We start from the raw sequence: 21,269 nt of genomic DNA, 5'->3' as shown, positions 1-21,269 counted from the left end.
ATAATGCCATAATTTCTGTGTTTGCATTTGGTGGCAAAGATAAATATTAAAACTTATTCACAGCATAGGTCCCAATAAACTCCAAGCATAAATTTTAAATTAGGACAATTGGGACATATGTAACAGGCCTAAAACACTTTTCCTAAAATGTAGAAAGCCCTTACACAACTTCAAGGAAAAGGGTGATCACCTAAAAGAAAAAATAGACATAAAACATGAATCATCAGTTTACAAATAAACATACAAAACTGGTATTCAACCATCAATGATGAGATACTAGTCTTTATCTAGCAGACTGACTTAAATTCTGAAAATTGGTATTACCTGATGTGATGAATATGCTAGCAAAACAAAAACCCTTATTCCACAGATGGGTGCTAATATAGATTTCTCAAAGAGCAATTTATAATACCTTCAAATTTTAAAGTGCACCTATCTTTAATCGAAACATTCTACTCTTAGAATTTTACACTGGATATACGCATTTACAATTACTCAAAGAAAAATGTACATGGCTTATTTGTAGTCATATGAGACTAGAAACAACCTAAATATCTGCCAGTGTGGAGATGAACTAAATTAATTATGGTATGACCATGAAAGAAATGTTCTGCAATCAATGCCATAAATGAAGTAAATCTTTAACTGACTTCTGGGAAGTTGGGATGGAGACAGGAAGATATAACAGTTAGAGTCCTCTAAGAAGCAAATGCAAAGGAGCAATTAGAAGTAAGAGAGATTTGTTGGGGATATGTCTGTGATGGGTCAAAGGGAAAGGGAGCAGGGATAGGTAGGGAGAGCTTTTAGACTGTGATGTGGATCCAGTACCTGTATCAGAAGAAGGAAGGAGAATTGGGTAGGAAAAGCCTCAAACTGTAGTACTGCTTTAAGAAGGTCTCAACCAGGCAGATGGGGAGCCCAGGAACAGAAACCATCCATTGGAGCAGCCTCACATTGGTTGTATATGCTCTAGATCTGGTAGCCCCATTGTGCTCAGTCATTGGCTTGAACCATCCCAGGGAGCACAGGACCTCAACATAAATGCTGTAGCAGTTCCCAGGTGCAGAGTTAACTACACTTCTCTCAGAAGAGTCCTCTTAAAAGAAGCCTTGAGGGCACATCCTCATGACTGTCATAAAATAACTTTTGCTTTTACATTATTTGTGTTAAACTTTTTCAAAAATATACATCAAATAATGAAAAGAAATACTTTATAAAACCAATTGAAAATCAACCCCAATGCTTTCCCTCCAATTTTCAAAATATAAATTGTCCAAATGTATATGCCAATAACAGAGTCTAGTGGAGTTCTATTTTGAAAATATTATAACAGTGCCAGTCTACAGAGCTCCCCAGATGGATTTGCTATAATTATAAGACTTGTTGACTTGATCTGTTTAACAGTGTCCCAACTTTGAAACTCAGAAGGCAGTAAATCATTGATTTTTACATAAAGGCAAACTTAAGCAGCAGGTGCCCATATAGAAAAGTGGTACCTTATTTTCAAAGCAAAATTGAAACAAATACACTTGAATAACTAGCAATTCCACCTTGTTAGCTCGTTCAGTTAGTAATTCAGAATGTGAAGAGGTGGAAAAAGGAGACTTGCAACAGAGGGAAGATTGGAAAATGATTCAGAATAATGCCTTTTCCCCTTAACTATATACACTAACATAAAGACGTGGAAGATACTATATAAGAACTTGGAATCTTAAGCACAGATGATTCCCAGAAGCATCTACATATTTTATCTGAGAAATGAAGCAGAATAGAATATTTGTTTGACAGGTTTCTTCATGAGATAGTGAGTGTTCTCAGCTAAAACATTTCTTCTGTTCAATGTATTTCCTAGGATAGGCCTGAGTTTTGCCAGATGTGTAGTAAATAAATGGATTCTGAAAAGAAACCTGCAACCATAAGTCCACCAAAAATGGATGATCTGTGCCTGGTCTTAAGTGATATACATTCCTTTTATACTATAATAGGAACTTAGGGCTTTTAATATGACAACAAAGCATAGGTCAACAACTCTTCACTGCTGTCATAAATGCATTGTAATTCTGCATGTGCTATGTTTAATTGTTTTAAATCAGTAACTGTATTGCAATTTCTCTTCAGTTATGCTCTACTAATTCTGTCGATGCCTGAACACCAAAAGCGTTGACTCTTTCTACCTTGCAGCTGCTCAGGAGCCTCAAGAAACCATCATCCTTCCAAAGAAACATTCCACCCACTCTTGGGTCAGGCCAGACCATTGCAGGTTGTCTAGCTGAACAGTTAAATTACTTATAGGATTTTTATTTTATACCCAGGTATCAGGCAACACCAAGGAGCACTGAGCCTGACAGACAGCCCTGCAGATATATCAAGCCTTGGAAATTTTATTCCCCTACAAAACTTGTCTTCAAGAGAAACCCCCTAAAACAACCATGGCACTAATATGAGATGATCTAACCTTTCACTTCCGTTTCTACTGTTGGTCCTTGCTGGGTTATGTGTTTGTTCTTATGGCTGCTATGGCTCTTTGAGAAAAACCAGAGGATGAACTCCAAACTAATAGTGAAATTTCTGACAGCCACTGCTTGGCAGAGGAAAGAAAATAGAATCCCCTCCAGAGAATCAGTCAACTATCTTAAAAGGTTCATGGCACTACAAAGCAGAATTTGAGAAAAATATCCTTCTTGCTAATGTTTACTCATCAAATACCAATTATGAATGACTAAGGCTGCACTAGCCAATATAGTAGCCATTGGTCACATGTGGCTATTTAACTTTATTCACATGAATTTCTGTATGTTAATCAATGTTAACAAAAATGAAAAGCATATAGGCAGTGTCTTGTAATTGGATGTGTTCATGAAAGCTTGCACTCAAGCAAAACATCAATGTCTTGCCATCTTATTGTATTTTGTTTTGTTTTTAAAACCAGAATGAGAATTCTAAGGGCCCTGTATTGTTTTACTAAGATGAGATTAGTAGAAAAGATGTGTAAACTTAGAACCCTGAGCATCCTACTATTGGCAAATCTATCACAAATCACCAATCATTCAAATATCATTGCAAAAGAAAGATAACACTTTTATGCCAACACAGAATGCTATGTCCTGCAAGACCTCTTCTGACTTAAAAATGTTGTTCTCCCAATCTCTAAGAATAAACATAAAATTGCCAGAAAGCAAACTTAGAGAGCTAAGAAAAAATCAGCCCTGGATGGTTCATTATATCAGCCATCAGAGATACTGCTGTCCACTCCAGAATGACATAATGGCATTGGTTGCTTTCAACTCCTTTCTCTGAGAAATGTCTTCACAGAAATCATCCAAGTGCTATAAGCCCCAATATAACTAATATACCCATAAACACAACTCAGTAGACTCTAAAAATTAATATTATTGTTAGAATACCTGTGATAAATCATTTGTGCTATTTTTAAAATTAAGGGTTTGATTTATATTTTATATATAAAGACGCATTCAATTAATATGGGCAGGTACAAAATAGTTTTCTGAATCAACCCTTTTCTGAACAGTATTCTCAATAAAATTCTGAAAAATATCAGAATTTCCTCTTTTACAGTCAAACCTTTGCCAAAAGGAGCTGATCATTTATGGCAGAACCCTGCTCTCAGAAATATAGATTTGCTTGTTTGTTTTTACCTTTTAATTTCTCCAGTTCAGAAGTTCACCACTTAGGGACAATTCATATTATATAGAAGTTACTTCCTAATCTCTGCAGGCACCGAGGATGGCATTTCAGAAATCTTGTGGGAGAGTTAATATTTTGACCAAATAAACAAAGTAGTTGTCTTTCTAACTCAAGAGAAACTCCTCAAGGACAAACACCTAAATATACATCCCTCTTCCATAACCTATACTGATTTCAGCTGCCATTGGTTGAATCCAGCTTGTTTCCCCTCAGTCTGCAGGCGATCTCACTCCAGCACACCTGGAAGCCATTAGCAATTATTTAATTAGAACACAGCATCCCTATTTCTATCTGTAGGTATGATGGTCCTTATCTGATGACATTAGCTCTTTGACATTGAACTTCTCCCCCCAACCACTACTAATCAATCTCCTCATTCAAATATTTAACTTGACCCAATCTAATCTATTGCATTCTTTTTTTTTGGTAGAGAGGATTGAACCCGGGGCATTTAACCACTGAGCCACATCCCCAACCCTTCTCATTTATTTTTATTTTGAGACAGGGTCTTGCTAAGTTGCTTAGGGTCTCACTAAGTTGTTGAGGCTGGTCTCAAACTTGCAGTACTCCTGTCTGGCCTCCTGAGCCACTGGGATTACAGGTGTGTGCCACTGCACCCAGCTCTATTGCATTCTTAGAAGGAAACTGAAGTGAAATCTTAAGAAAATATCTCCTAGAATATAAAGAGTATAAAGTATATAAAGATATCACTGTACCTGTATTTATTCAGCAAAAAGTTCTCCAGCTCTCCAGCACTACCCTGTTATTTTTTTCCAGGTGTCCAATGCAGGATAAAGTCTAAAATTTTGTTTTCCCAGTCTTTTTGAACAGCAAAGCAGAGTTAGCAGATTCCTAATAAACTGAATTTTGTTCATCAACCCCACCAAACAGAACACAATAAGCTTTTTACAAATTCATAGTCTCCTTGGTTTGGGTCACTAGTGATTCCAAGTTAGGTTTTGGAATGACAATTGCCACTGTACAATTTAATGTGAAATTGTTTTTACATGATTATTCATGCCCTTAGGCTGGAAATGTACTTATCAGTTTTATTCTAAGCGTGCCTGTATTCCTGGAGGCATCAGAATGCATGCATGCATGAAAATATAGATGAAAAGAAGAATGGGAATGTAATTAGGTTTTGTAATTAGACAACCAAGACATCTCATTTGCTGCTTTCCTTTAATGACTTTAAAAGCTATTTTAAAAATCCCTTCATTGAACTTGTAGTTACCTCGATTTGGTGATAAAACTTTTGAAAAATTAATCAACTTGGTGTATGTAACCCTGGCAACCCAGAAGTATGATTCATTTTTATGTCTATTGATCTATGTCCTAGATACACTTAAGGTCAGCTTTGCTAGCAGCAGTGGTCCGGTAGTCTTCTATGTTCCAATCTATACCCCTTCTTCAAGGAGTCATTCATTCTCCCTGCTGTCCACCTGGGGTTGATGTTTAGCATGCCCCTCATTATGGAAACTGGAAACTTAGGGGCCAGAGAAGTGAAAAGTCTTCCAAAGCTTTCTTAGCAAGTAAGACATAGGATAAGAGACAAATTGAAATGCCCCAATATTTATAATATTGCTGTGTTGATGTTACTTTCTTTTACAGCTTCTATGAATTAAATATGGGGGAAACCAAAAACAGACCATAGCTACTTTGGGCTACACAGCTTAGGGGAAGAAAAAAAGTTTCCATATCCATTACTAATTATTGCTGTTGCTGCTGCTGTTTTTCCTGAAGCTGGGAAAATGGATTCTATTTTCTACTTTTATCTGCTTGAGAATACTTAAAAGCCAAACAATACAGATATTTTAAAGTTGAAGCAGATACTTCCACTTGTAGCACTAAATGAGAATGGCTTAAATATAAACTAACGCCCTGTTTTTCTTTCTTTGGAGTTTCACTGGTGTCTGAGTAAGTGAATATGCTGTGCTTTTCCCCTGGACACTCAGAATTGAACAGGCCTTCTGACCCATCCCATCATGTCTGAACTACAAATTAGTTTGAGCATCATTTTTGTTCATTTCCTCCTATCCGCCCACTTAGGGCAGCAGCAGTACTCTGCAATGCACCCTCTTGGACAATGCATTGTAATCTCTCTCTTTCTCTTTCAAATTCCTTTTCACATAGTCATTTCTCATATTCTGTTGGAAACCCAAGAAAAATTCATTCCACACTGTCATCCCTTTGTCCTAACCAGAACAACTCGATCGTGTCGAAGAAGGCATGAACCATATCAACCAAGACATGAAGGAGGCCGAGAAAAATTTAAAAGATTTAGGGAAATGCTGTGGCCTTTTCATATGTCCTTGTAACAAGTAGGTACTGGGTACCAGCTCTAATCTGTGGCGTCCAGTTTTCTTTCTTTCTTTTTCTTTCTTTTTTTTTTTTTTTTTCTTTTTTAATGTCAAAGTGAATGTCTGAAGTTTTGTCTTTTTTTTCTTTGTCCTTTTCCATCTGCTTCATTCTGTGGGGATAAAATACTTGTGTTTAATCAGAACAACTGGAACGCATTGAGGAAGGGATGGACCAAATCAATAAGGACATGAAAGAAGCAGAAAAGAATTTGACGGACCTAGGAAAATTCTGCGGGCTTTGTGTGTGTCCCTGTAACAAGTAGGTGCTGCCTGCCTGCCTGAAGCTTTGGTTTCCCAAGGCCCATCTCCAAGCCTTGACAAGCTCATTCCTGCAGGCACATAGGCAGGATGAGCATGTGGCATGCAGAACAGATCAATACCGTCTCCAATGCATTCATCTCATAGCATAGATGATATTAGTGGGAGTTACTGTTGATGCATTAAAAATCAGGCATACTACAGTGAAAGCTTCACTGTCAGCAACTTTTATTGATGAACGTTTCAACATTTTCCAGAAAGTGTACTTTGAGACACAGGCACCTCGTGACCTTTGTTTTCTCCAACCCTAAGAACCAAAATTGCAGATTTAGAAAAGGCAATGGGTAAGTTTGGAAGATAAGAAACGTGTCAAAGTTTGATTTCTCAAAAGTAAAAGAAGCAGGTAATTTGGCCCAAGCAAGCACTCTGCAACTTAGAGTATGTCAGAGATTTTCCCTTTCCACTGCCTACCCGTTACCAAATTTGGTTATGAGATGTTGCAGCTGCAGCCAGTGCAGAGGCCGTGTGCTCTCCAGTGTGAAGTATCCAAGCCTTGACCAAATTGGGACCATCCCTCTCAAATTCTTCCCTTTGGAAGATCTACCTGTACACTGGCTAAAATGTTGAAATGTATAGATTTTGCATGCACAATATCACAAAATTTTCAACTGTTCTCAAGGTTCTGCAACGCTTTTTTTGGAATGTAGCAGAAATGTGACATGTGGTTATAAGGTTTGCAACAGAAGGAACCTGAAACCGAGGGTTCTGGAAGATATGTCATTTGACTAGCTGTGGAAAAAAAAATGCATGAGTGGATTGTCCAACATGCATTTGAAAAATTAAACTCATTACCTGATCTCCCTCACCCCTCCCTCTTTTCCTTTTAAAGAAGCTTTTTCTCCTAAAAGCTCTCCTAGTCCTAGCTTTTAGAATAGAAATTGATGTCGTTTCTAGCAGATTATATTACTATTCACATCCTTTAAACTTTGAGGCTGATTTAAAATATCCCACTTCCTGTTTAGGAGGGGGAGGGGCTCGATTTACCAATAAATAAAAAGCATGTTTTATAAAGAATGATCTACAGTAAAGCCTGATTAACTGGAATCTAGCTAACTGGAATTCTCCACTACATATTTTCCCCCTTCCATTTTTAGCAAAATAATCATCATTGTCATCATCATCATATTCCAAATTTAAAATGCACCCCCAGGACAATCTAGATAATTTGCATTGTCTTAGTTTCCATCCTTTTACAATCTCCATATTGAAAAAAAAAATAACTAAGAATCTAAAAGGAAAGACCATCAGACACAACAATAACCTTGAAAAGATTTGATTATGACCCACTACTTATAGCGGCTCAGGCAGAAAATTGACTCATGAGTCTAACAAAAATGTTGACCAATTGCCATTAAAACAAAATTTTCCTCTTCATTCCATTGTTCATTAAGAAAGTCTTATCATTCACCAAAACGACTCATTGGCAGGCATTCCAGTTAGTCAAGATTTGACTGTATATCCTTTCGGGTGGCAACTTGCCCCCACATGGGATTTCCTTCCGTTTTGTGGTGAATTCCAACAGATTCATTTTCACCCTTAACTGTGTGTGAAGAAAGGGTGGAGGCAGGGCCCCCTGGGATGGATTCTAAGGTTCCCATGAAACATGACCCCGACAATTCCACATAAAACTGGTCGCTAATTCCTTAATGAACAAGAGACCCTAACTGAGCTTCAAAGCTTGACCGAAGTGTTCCCTATTGTGTGTAAATAATGCTTTAAAAACCATGTGTCACAATGCAGTGGCTGGTGGTGCCCTGGACTATTTGAGGGCTTCGCCCTGTCTCAGCATGTTTCAAAGGACTATGGTAGATGTACAGCAGTGATGTGAGTCTATGTGCAGAGTTGTGGGTGCAGTGGTTTGCCTTCTTCTGGAAACGCATATTTCCCCCTCCTTTGACTTTGCCAAAGATGGTATACCAGATATTTTACATAGCAGAAAACATTAGAAAGTCCATAAAACTTCCTTAATCCAAGAAGGGAGGAGATGGGGAGAGGCAGGGGGAAAACCAGATTCTAAACTCTACTGAAATTACTTTGGGGATCTTGTCCCCTTGAGTGAGCCCATGGCCCCTTGGTACACTAATGTCTGACTGCTCAAAGGGCCATGACATTATACACTAAATTGCGGGAGTTGCTGAAATTCTATTGGTGCATTTTCCCAATTTGTCACCAAATTGCTTGGTCTGCAATCTTCAAGGATTAGAGCTAGTTTTAGTAGCTGGCGCTGATCCTCTAGTAAAAGGGAAAAAAAAGAAAAAAAAAGAGTTAAATTCTGGTGTTTTATAACTTTAAAAAATATAAAAATGGGACCAAAAGATGTCTTTTGTTTTTGGACTAAAAACATATGGTTTCTACTATGCAAAGAACCTAAAAACATCTTTGATCGCCTTAAATTACAACACACCCACCAAAATGTGCTGCACATGTTTCTATTGGGCACAATAGGTATGCCTGGATTTTAAGTTTTCTCCAAGGCAGCTCAGTGAAATACAGCCCATGGAGACCACACTGATTCCAAACCACTCTCCCTCTGTCACAACCCCAGGATAGTTGGAAGTAGGAGTTTGAAAGCATTCTCCGCCCTGCCCTTCAGCCCATCAAAAGAAGCTACTGAACTGCGTTTCAAATCCTCATGAAGGCTATTACTGTCCTGCTAGTGCCTTTTTCGGGAATGGTCAACTTCGGGAGTAGTCTGGCTTAAATGAGAATGCTTCACTTTCCACTCATGCCTGTAGCTGGTGCATGAAGAAGAGATAAGATGGGTTTCCCTTTTCGGTGCTAGGTGGCTTGTTCTCTCTTCTATTTTCCTGCATTCATTTCACTATGCTTCTTTTACTTTTTGTCTCTGTGGACAAAGGTTTGTACATCAACTTTGGATGTATGGTGACTGTTTGGAAGTACCGATATATTATCTAATTCAAATCACTCTAGAAGCTACTCAAAGACCATCACCCTTGGCCAACCACCAATCCTTTATGTCCTTCATGAAGCACTAGAAATGTTAGTTTCACATATGTGTTGGGGAAAAAAATATTTAACAGGGATCTTTGCATGATGGTGTGTAAAAACTTGGTCAAGTATGTTTTTCTTGATGACATTGTGTTGCTGTGGTGTGATGTACACACCCTACTTGGCAGTCTTGTTTTGTGTCTGTCTGCCAGTATGTTCTTTCTGTGTTTTGTGTCTCAAAATATTACCATGTCACTGAAATAAAACTGAATGTTCTCCAGCTACCTTAATCTTTATCTTAAATCCAATTAAACTACAAAACAAAACAAAGATGGCAGCCTTGACCATTGCAGTTGACTCAATTGGAAATGAATGATGAGTAGTGGAGGCATGGTGGTGGCCAACTGTTTGGGTCCGGATTATGATATATCGGTATTCTCTAATGCCTCAACTTAAAACTCATTTGCTTGGTTCGGTTCTTCGCTTGAAGAGGTGATGATTGCCGTGAACTTGCTGCTCCACCCTGTGCCTTGTCACTCACCCTCTTTTTTGCATAGGCTTAAATCAAGTGATGCTTACAAAAAAGCCTGGGGCAATAATCAGGATGGAGTGGTGGCCAGCCAGCCTGCTCGTGTGGTGGATGAACGGGAGCAAATGGCCATCAGTGGTGGCTTCATCCGCAGGTGAGTTTCATGCAATCCCCACTTGCGTGGTTACCTATTATTGAATAACCAACCACCCCAACACTGAGTGGATCTTAAAACAACAACCATTATTTTACTCATGAATTTATATGTTGGTCAGAAATCTCTTCCACAAGCCTTTCCTGGGCTCACTCATCCGGCTACGTGCAACTAAGAGCAAGAGGGTGATCCAAGATGGCCTCACTCACTTGTGTGGTGGTTGGCTGCTGCTATCAGGGATGCACTTCTGCCCTCCTCCACATGCTCTTTCAGCAGAATAATCAAGGTCTCTTTATGATAATAGCAGCATACCAAGGCAGTAAGCTCCAACAAACAAGCACTTATTGATAAGCCTTGACTTGTGTCATATTTGCCAAAGCTTCATTAGACAAAGAAAATCACATGACCACATCCATTATCAGTATGGTAGTCCACAGGTGTCTCATTCTATGGGTTTAGTAGAACAAAGCTTATAGAGAGGTGTAGGCAGAATTAATAATAGTAAATGGTGAAGCACTTATGGACTAGCAGTAACAAGAAGCTGTTATCACCTAAAGGAACAGGAAAGGGAGCTGTTGTCAGAACTCAACAGTAATTATGACTGTGGCAAGGGCTATTGGTAGGGAAATGCAGCCACAGCCAAATCTACCAGGGAATGTAGAAGGGAAACAACCCCAACCCCTCACTCCACTTGCCTTCCACACTGTCCCAGGCCATTAGTCAAAGCCCATTCAAAGCCTGAGGGTAAGAGAAGCCGGGTGATACAGATATAGAGGTCAGTCTCTCAGAACATGGAGCAAGGAAAGTCAAAGCATAGATTTGGGGTGAACATAAAGGATAATGAGCTTCTTGATAATCACTTCTTTTGCATTCTAGAGGGAAAATATAAATGTGTTTTAAAAAACCTCCAATTACACAGGTCAGTCTGTTCAGAACTCAGATAGCTCTTAGAAGACCTGAAAACAGATTAACAACTAAATATTTCCTGTGAAAAGAAAAAGCATATTTCTTTTTTTAGACTACTATACTAAAACTTAGAAGTGGGTAGGGTAATTGTTTGCACAACTGTCTATTCCCAGGCAATCATCACTATTATTGGTCAGGTAGTACTCCTGTGGTTCAAATGATGGATCACTCTCACTGACATATAACGTCTTGATAATGCACCTGTAGGTTTAAACAGATGCGAATTCTCTTCCTATCTCTATCTGTTCCTAGGGAGACCAGACCAATGGGTTCTCAATGCAATGATTGCTTACTAGAATCAACTAGGGGAGATATTCCTCCCCACCCCACATGGCTGGGGATCGAACCCAGGGCCCTGGGCTTGCAAGGCAAGCACTCTACCTACTGAGCTCTCTCCCCAGCCCCAACGGGGGAGATTTTTAAAAAATAAAGCAATGCCTATGCCCAGTCCACACCAATCAATTCAGAATCTTGACAAGCATCACAAGCATCTGTGGTTTTAAAGCTCCTCAGATGATTCTAATATGCAATAAGAGCTGACAGCCATTGAACTACAGTATGTAGTAGTTATTGATGATCATGTAATTAAGCTTTTTCCCTACGAGGAAAAATCTAGGAATTTCTCCCTTAATTTTTTAATTTCTCTGGCCTGCGCTGATTGAAAAATCATAATGGGCTAAGCTACATCACGTGTTACCAATGGGGAAGGATTTTAATCCCTCTGAACACTTTTTAGCCTTTTGGGAAAATCTGGAGTAAGTGATTACTGTTTACAATAAACAGTTGTTTATTTACAATAAACAGTTTGTTACCTTCTAGCTGGAATGTGGAAAAACAATAAGGTGGTTTTTAAGCCAAATCCTTCCTCTCCATGCCCATCTCATTCAAACTGAAGTTAATTTTTTTTTCAGTTTTCTGCCCTGAAATCACCATTCACAATACCACTAAAAAAAATAAATAAATAAAAAGAAAAAGAAAAACCATGGCATTAAAAGTCATCTTCAACACAGAGTTCCCTTGCAGGATTAAAGGGCAAGCTCTAATTACCACTACTCTTCCCATTGGTAATTGATTCCAAGTGGGAAAAGAGATGAGAGATTCACTAACTTAGCAAAAGTTTTTTCTTCTGTTCTCAATTTGAATCTTGGAGATTTGGGCTCAAAAAGAAAAAAAAACATGTTTCCTCTTTATTTATTTATTTTGTTTTTTTTGGGTGCTGGGGATCGAACCCAGGGCCTTGGTGCTTACAAGGGAAGCACTCTACCGACTGAGCTATCTCCCCAGCCCCATAGTCTCTCTTTAGCTCCACCTTCCTTCTCTGAACTAGAGTCTCTTCTTCTAAAATGATTTTATCTTAAAGAATAAAAATTGGTAGAAACATACATATAAAAGGAGAAATGATGTGCTGGTGGAAGTCAGAAAAGTAGATAAATCTATTTAGTATACTTTCTTTAAAAATAGAAATTCAAGGGTTCAAAATGCAATTTTTGTATGTTTGGTTTTTTTGTTTTGTTTCATTTCAGAGCAATGTTAGGGATTGAACCCAGAACCTCACCCATGCTAGCAAAGCGCTCTACCACTCAGCTACATCCCCAGCTCAAAGCACAATTTAAAAAACTATTTTCTAGGGCTGGGGATATAGCTCAGTTGGTAGAGCACAAGGCCCTGGGTTTAATCCCCAGTACTGCAAAAAAAAAAAAAAAAGAAAATTATTTTCTAGGGTGGGGGTTGTGACTCAGTGGCAGAGTGTGAGGCACTGGGTTCAATTCTCAGCACCACATAAAAAACAAAAAAATAAAAGTATTGTGTTCATCTACAACTAAATTTTTTTTTTTAAATTATTTCCTAGTATACAAAAGCGAACTGTGTTCTTGTATTCAATAGAGATTAAGATAGAGAAAATGGATGCCTCAGAGGTCCACAGACTTTCCCAGGCTTTCAGTCTAGTATTCAAGTTTTTTGCCACCCTCTGTCCTCTAAAAATTGCTCTGTGGCACCCAGGGTAACAAACGATGCCCGAGAAAATGAAATGGATGAAAACCTGGAGCAGGTGAGCGGCATCATTGGAAACCTCCGTCACATGGCCCTGGACATGGGCAACGAGATCGATACGCAGAATCGCCAGATCGACAGGATCATGGAGAAGGTGAGCACACTGCAGTCCACAAGTTGTTTCTGCTTGTTATTTCTGAAACAACGAACAGGAAGTGTGACGGGCACAAGGTCCTCACTCTATAACGTTGGATTCAGGCATATTAATTGCTGGAAATTTTGCTTTTAATTTTCTAAGACCAAGAAAAAAAAAAAAAAAACAGGATCCAGCAACCGAACTGGAGTGAAGATTAAAATGTAGATTTGAGGGTGGGGTGCTGGAGATCAAACCCAGGGTCTTGTGAATGCTAGGCAAGCACTCTACTGCTGAGCTATTCCTCCAGCCCAGGTATAAAAAATTTAATGTACCAGATATTTATCAAAGGTTCCACCAGGTCAGGCATTGTGCTAGGCCCTACAGAACATATAAAAATGAGAACACCACCCAGAAATTCACAGTCTATCAGAGACAATGAGTTGCCAGATGCCTATGCTACTACTACTACTACACACACACACACACACACACACACACACACACACACACACACAAAATCACTAAGAGATTCACAGATACAGTGCTAATCAGGGTTAGAGGAGAAAAGATTTCAAGGGGCAAAGATTGGAAAATATTGCAGAAAAAGTTGTATACGAGTTGTATCTTGAAGGATGGTTAGGAGTTGGCAAGTGGAGATGGTGAAGAAATAGAATCAGCAAAGGGAGCAAAGAATAGTTTAGCCTGAAGGTAAGCATGAGCTTTTATTTTCATAAATATCAAAGGTTTAATAATAATTTAAGAAGGCCCAGGTTTCATTTCCAGCCAACACTTTATAGCCCCAAATTTCAAAATAGGAAATTCACACCAGGATACCAGACTTGTCTCTAAGGCCACCTAGCATTGGCAAGAGCCCTAGGGAAGACCGAAGGGAATAGAATGGGAAGGGATGAACTTGGGCACATAAAATCAGAAAAGAATACTGGGAAGTTTCTATAAAGACATTTAGAGCCCCAAAAATCTGATATTCTACACCATACAATTTTGACATCATTTCTATTAAAGTCTTCCCTTTCCCCAATCAGTAAGGTGTTGAATGTTGATTATTATCTTGTAAAGGTCCAAATACCAAATGGAGAAATAGACAAATTATTGTAATAATAGTAATTGTACATCTATAATTTGTTTCACTAATCCTATGCATATGCGTGTGTATATATACGCATATATATATTTCCTGTGAGATATCGAAGTACTTATAATAATTAATTCCCCTTCTGTGAGCAGAGAAGGATACTTTTGAGATCTCTTTAGTTACAAGACTTAACTAGTAGTTAGTAGTTTCTTGATACCCAAACATACTCTAGCGACTTGAAAAAGAAACTAATAGACATACAGAGAATGTGTTGCCGTGTTGTCTTGTATGTGTCCCTTTTTTTTTTTTTTTTTTTTCAAAGCTAAGCGCTGGAGTAGTTCTGCTTTATTCAGAAAGGAGTGTGTTTATGTACAGCCGGGTGTGGGCTGATTGGTTGGGGCATAAAACGGGGTGAGAGTTGATAGTACAATCCGGTTGCTGCGGGTTTCAGGGAATATCTGGTTGCATAATATTTTGCCTAATCAATATAGAGTTACACAGAAGTCAGAGTTGGTTTGCAAAATGCTTGTGCTTTGCTTACTTTTGCAAGTTATGGCATGCTTGTCATTGTTAAGAAGCTTTTGATGTGATAAAGCTTTTAAAGCTGTGCAAGTCAATGGATTTTAGAATAACATTGAGAGTTTCCAAAAGCACTGGAGCCAACACAACCTGATCCAAGCCATTATGGCCCAGAAAAATGAACTAAGAAATAATTGCTGAACTGCTTTCCAACAAGAAAATGATTGAGAAAACAGGAAGTATTCATTTTCTAGTAATGGACCCAATTTATTCAGATGCAAGAAGATAATGCATCCAAGTCAATTAGATTCCTAAAGGAGAGGTTTTACCAATAGTGGGGTCAAACTCTCATTGATAGAGTTGGTCTTGGAGCAAGAGAAAGCATTCTTGGAAAGGCGGGTGGCATCTTGCTTCTGCCACTCTGCCTTTCTGCTTTTCATCTTTAGGGAGAACCTTTTATCTAGCCCCAGGGTACTACACGGGGACATATGCAGCCATACAGTTTAATCAAAAACCAGGCAAATGGATGGGAAATAGCTGGTCCAGTGTGAATCATTCCTTGAGAGCTGAATCATTTAAGAAATAGGGGAGGAGTCTAGCTGCTTTTGATTAGTTTGTTCATTCCAGTCAACACTGTAAATAGCACCAACCCCCCACCACTTTGTTTTCAAAATCAAAATCTAGGCATAATTGAGACAGACCCCATTTCAACCCAGCATGATCATGTTACTGAGCTGCACAATTACTAACAGGATGGCCTGCTCATGGAAATTCTCTCCTCTCCCTCTCTCTCTCTCTCTGTATGATCTTTTCAAAGATCAAATGCATTTTTTAAGAGTCTTATATTTATACATAGTAGTTGGGTTCCTTTTGACATTATTGTATGTTCAAGGAATATGATGTCAATCCCCATTGCCCCCCCTTTCCTCCTTTCCTTTCTCCCCTTTTCCCCTCTCTACTGTTCTTCCTTGCACGCCTTTATTTTTGATTGGTACTTTCTACATATACATAAAGGAGCTATTCCCTTTGGTACATTTATACATGTATATAACCTGATTCTGTGAGGTTCATTCCATATGTCTTTCCATTTCCCTTCCTTCCTCCCTCCCTCTCATCCTCCTACTTCTACTTCACTGATCTTCCATATATATTTGTAACATTCTCACCCCTTCTTCACATAAGAGAAAACATTAGATTCTGACTCTTAATAACAGAAAATAGTGTGCACAGGTCTCCTGCATTGCTGAGATTTTATTAATATCACACAGTGAGGGTAAGGAAAGTCTTATGGTGTTACGCTCATCTTCTCTCCTGTCTCCAGCAACCATATTCACCCACCTCTGTTCATCATGATCTATGATCTGTTCTCATCATTTGAATGGATAGTGAAGTTTTGAGAGTTCAAAGCAATGAGATTTTCAAAACATGTAAAATTCTTGTTTTCTGCTTAAGAGTACATATATATGTACATATACATATATATGTTCTTCTATGGTCAAAAACATACAGTTCTTTAGGAAAAAATTGGAGGCAAATGTATATCAGATGCCTTGGGGAGCGTTGCTAAGGAAATAACAGTGATATTCAAATCAAATTGCAATTTAAAGTTGTCAGTGGTAGAAGTCACATTGAGAAGCAGCAAGGCAGATTTTTAGCAGTCCTCAAATTCCTCTATTAGTGACGAAAAGCAGCATTTGAAAACTAAGATGTCAGATCCCAACAGTGTTCACCAACTTGGTGACCTGGTTGCCTCATCTAAAAGCTAACAGTTCAGGCCAGGTGTGCTGGCACATGCCTGTAATCCCAGTGACTTGGATGTCTGAGGAGGGTTTTGAGTTCAAAGCCAGCCTCAGCAACTTAGTGAGACCCTGTTGCTAAATAAAAATACAAAAAATAAGGGCTGGGGATGTGGCTCAGTGATTAAGTGCCCCTGGGCCTCAATCCCCAGTACTGATAATAAGAAGAAGAAGTCTGGTCCTAAAGTTACCTGACATGGTCTGAAGTTGAGGAGATTCCCAGTGTTCAGATGTGGGCTGAGCAGTTCCTTTAAACTACTTACTGGCTCCCTGGTGATAATCTCTGTTTTCTCATAAGGGCAAATCATATAGCATATGTTGGGTATGTCAGCAAGTTTAGGATTCTCTAAATAGAAATGTGAAAACTGGAATGGGTTAGCCTCCATAAATAAAGTCCTCAAGCATAGAAATAGGATGAACAGAGGCATTCTCCAAATACCAGGAGGACATCTAAAAGGAGATTCAGGACTTTTTTTTTTTTTTTCCTAAAAGGCACCACTTCTTTTATATAATAAAAGCATGGTACCTTTCATGTCGGGTATTGGATGGGTTGGAATTTTAATATGCTTCAGAAAAGATTTAGGTGGAAATCACAGATGTCCAGTGAACAAAGGTCAATTCCAGCTCCTCCCACATCTTTGAGGATATCTAAAGGGTAGTCTTATGCTCTGCTGCAAACATCCCCTGTACCACTGGGTGAAGGCTCATCACTGCATTCTTACACAAGAGGTTCTAGAATGTTTGCCTTCAGAAATGTCATCTGTTTTTAAATGGATTATTTTTCTTGTCTGAGTTTGTCTCAGAGTTCAGTCTGGAAACAGTCAGCATAATTCAATCTTCAGGAACATTTCACATTGGTCTGAGCTAGTAATTTTCCTTTGCACCAAAGTATCATTATTTCTGATATGATGTATAGTTGGAGAGGGAGAATTTAAGAGGGAAATAAAATTGGAGGAATTATCCATTTTCCAAATGAGGAACCTGAGGCCAAATATATGTGTCTGTAGTTCAGAACAATCAAGGAAATATCAATGCCCTATCTTTTTATGTACATATTTGTTTTGAAAGCCAACTCCTGATTTGTTAACAGATAGCAGAGAACCATAGCTAGATCATTTAGATTTATGAATTATCTAGAAATAAGTCCAACTTTGCGAATTTCTATTTGAACTTTGTGTGTGTGTATGGTTGTGGGGATTGAAACCAGAGATGCTCTACCACCAAGCTATATCCCCAGCACTTTTATACTTAAATTTTGAGACAGAGTGTTTCTAAGTTACTCAGGTTGGTCTCTGTCTTGTGATCTTCCTGCCTCAGCCTACCCCCCAATTACAGATAACACCACCTGTCAGGATAGGTCAAGACAACTAAATTGTCTCGGCCTGTATTTGCTAACTCATCTTTCTCGGTGGTGATGGGAATGATCAAATTTCTGAGATTTAAAGGTGTATTCTGGTAGCATTCCTCAGTTTAATGCTGTGTGTGCAGCGAAATGTAATTCAAGCAGTGAAGACACCAAACCCAAAGACTAAAATGAGCAAAAAAATTGTAGTAAATGTGCCCCCCAATAAAGAAAAGCCTATCATGAAAATAAAAAGAACAGTAGAGCAAAGGCAGGGGATTCAGGAAAAGGGAGGAGAGTAGATAAGGGGGATACAGTGGAATGAAATTGACCAACTTATGCTATAGGTATAACATATGTGTAACTATAATACACCAATAAAAAACAATAAAGAAATAGAAGGCAGACCAGTAGAGTAGAGGAAGGGGATGGGAGGTCAATTAGCACCCTCACATCTGTGAGTCTTTAGAAGTGGGGTTTAAATATGATTAAGCATCCCCAAAAACCATATCTTCACCCAATAACAGTAATTGCAAGATAAGATGCATTGAGTACTTCTGTTTGCAAAACATGATCCTTTTTTTCATTTTTATTGGTACATCATAATTGTGCATAATGGTGGGACTAGTTATCACATAATCATACATGAGCACAATACAACAATATAATTTTTGTCATTTCCCAGTATTCCTTTCCATCCCTACTTCCCTCCCTCTTGTCTCTTTCCTCTACTCTGCAGATCTCCTATTGATTATCATGGGATCCCCATACACACACACACACACACACACACACACACACACACACCTTTCTTTTCCTTTTTCCTTTCTAGTTTCCATATATAAGAGAAAACATACCACCCTTGACTTTCTGAAATTCGCTTATTTTGCTTCATATCATGGTCTCCTGCCCATTCATTTTCTTGAAAATGACATTATCTCATTCTTCTTTTTCCTTTTTATTTTTTTTAACTTTATTTCATTTGTTTTTATTTTTTATGTGGTGCTGAGAATCAAACTCATTGCCTCACGTGTGCTAGGCAAAGGCTCTTCCACTGAGTCACAACCCCAGCCCCATTGTTCTTCTTTATGGCTGAATAAAACTCCATTGTGTATATATGCCCCATTTTATTTATTTATTCATTCATCCATGGCTAGTTCCATAGGCAGAAAGTTATTCTAAGCACATCACTTACATCCTCACTACAAACCTAAGTAGTAGTGATACACAGTGTGAATTCTGATTCCAGGCTACTTGCATTCTGGTTGTGGTTTTCCCCAAGTACTAACACTTTAGACAAATTGTCTAAATCCTCTCTGCCTGATTTTCTCATTTGCAAAAAGTAGCTAATAATCACACATACCTGATAGTTGATGTTATCTATGTTGACTGAATGGAACAAAGTAGATGCTCATGCTCTTTAGCCAATTTTTTTTTTTTTTTTTTTTTTTTTTTTTTCCCCAGGTAGTAGACAAGAAAGCTAGAACCCTGAGATAGAATTTGCTCAAAATGACACAGTAATAAGTTAACCATGACTTCAATTCATCTGTACAAGTGGTGGTAATTCAACTAAGTCCAACAGATATGAATGTACCATAGAAGTCATCGACTGTCCTTCCAGGATAGAAAGATAAATAATAAAGAATGCTCTGTGGTAGGGAAAACAGTGAAAAGGCTAAACCAAGCACAGCCATAGCAATGGCCCTAGGAACACAGAAGAGGGAGTGGTCAATTCTGACCGGGTAACTTCTTCATCCAAGAAGCATTTGACCTGGCCCCTGAAGAATGAACAAGACTTTAAGGGTTCTGTTTTCTTTTCCTTCTTTCTAGGCTGATTCCAACAAAACCAGAATCGATGAGGCCAACCAACGTGCAACAAAGATGCTGGGAAGTGGTTAAATGTTCTCCACTGTGCTCTCTTCCGAATGCTGTTGGGCAAGATAGCTCCTTCATGCTTTTCTCATGGTATTACCGAGTAGGTCTTGCACACACACACACACACACACACACACATCAGTCCACCCCCATTGTGAATGTTGTCCTGTGTCATTTGTCAGCTTTTGACAATGCCATATGTCTTTTGTTCTCTCTGGGTCTCTTTCTTTCCAAAGGTTGTACATAGTGGTCATTTAGTGGCTCTAACGCTCTATGTAAGATGTCTTGGGTTTCATTTTTCCCTTTTTTTCTCTCCTCAGTGGCGTTTGCTGAATGACAACAATTTAGGAATGCTCAATGTGCTGTTGATTCTTTCAATACACAGTATTGTTCTCGTAAAACTGTGACATTCCACAGAGCTACTGCCACGGTCCTTTCTTTGGGTGTCAGGCTCTGAATCTCTCAAAATGTGCTGTCTTTGGTTCCTCACGGCTGTTATCTGTCTTTATGATTTCATGATTAGACAATGTGGAATTACATAACAGGCATTGCACTAAAAGTGATGTGATTTATGCATTTATGCATGAGAACTAAATAGATTTTTAGATTCCTACTTAAACAAAAACTTTCCATGACAGTAGCATACTGATGAGAAAACACACACACACAACACAACAACAACAACCAACCAACAAAGCATGCTCAGTATTGAGACACTGTCAAGATTAAGTTATACCAGCAAAACTGCAGTAGTGTCACTTTCTTTCTGTCGACATATAGACTTATTAATCATAATCATCCTTTTTTAAAAAAACAAATTTTAAAAAAAGATGGATTTGACACACTCACCATTCAATCATTTCCAGCAAAATATATGTTTGGCTGAAACTATGTCAAATGGATGTAATATAGGGTTTGTTTGCTGCTTTTGAAGGCTATGTTTTGGAGAAAACAATCTTGCTGTGAAACAGTGTGGAGATGTAAATTTTATAAGGCTGACTCTCGTTGATCACCATTTGCCCTGTGGTTCGTTATCAGTACAATTCTTTGTTGCTTAATCTAGAGCTATGCACACCAAATTGCTGAGATGTTTAGTAGCTGATAAAGAAACCTTTAAAAAATAATATAAATGAATGAAATATAAACTGTGAGATAAATATCATTACAGCATGTAATATTAAATTCCTCCTGTCTCCTCTGTCGGTTTGTGAAGTGATTGATATTTTGTAGCTAGTTTAAAATTATTAAAAATTATAGACCCCAGATATCCGCTTTAATTTCTTCATGGACCCGTCTGATTTTGTACTCACTCAAGAAGATGAAGGCTAGTTACTCCGTTCCATTGCTCGTAAGAAGGTAGTTGTATGTGAAGATAACACTGGGTGGAAAATCCAAGGATGTCCTTTTTAAACATAATTCTAAAGGCAGCTGACAGTTTGGCTTTATTTTCATAATTTGTTCTAGAAATAACTTGTATGGGAATTCAGTATTAGCTGTCGGGGGGGGGGGGTGTAGTTTTCTCGCAGACACTGAAA

General features: G+C 38.5%; 1 protein-coding gene across 2 annotated transcripts in view; it reads left to right on the top strand.

The window, feature by feature from the left end:
- SNAP25 (synaptosome associated protein 25) overlaps positions 1–20,999 on the top strand; it is an 85,608-nt gene extending 64,609 nt beyond the window's left edge. For both annotated transcript variants that reach the window (XM_079126864.1, XM_079126863.1), the window contains 4 exons: positions 6,207–6,324; positions 9,890–10,015; positions 12,983–13,127; positions 19,690–20,999. In XM_079126864.1, the coding sequence (XP_078982990.1) occupies positions 6,207–6,324; positions 9,890–10,015; positions 12,983–13,127; positions 19,690–19,758 (458 nt within the window). In that variant the 3' untranslated portion in view covers positions 19,759–20,999. The remainder of the gene's footprint in view (positions 1–6,206; positions 6,325–9,889; positions 10,016–12,982; positions 13,128–19,689) is intronic.
- Positions 21,000–21,269: the final 270 nt, after the last annotated feature.

This window comes from Sciurus vulgaris (assembly GCF_902686455.1).
Source record: "Sciurus vulgaris genome assembly, chromosome: 2".
NCBI lineage: Eukaryota > Metazoa > Chordata > Mammalia > Rodentia > Sciuridae > Sciurus > Sciurus vulgaris.
This window is presented reverse-complemented; position numbering and strand designations above follow the sequence as displayed.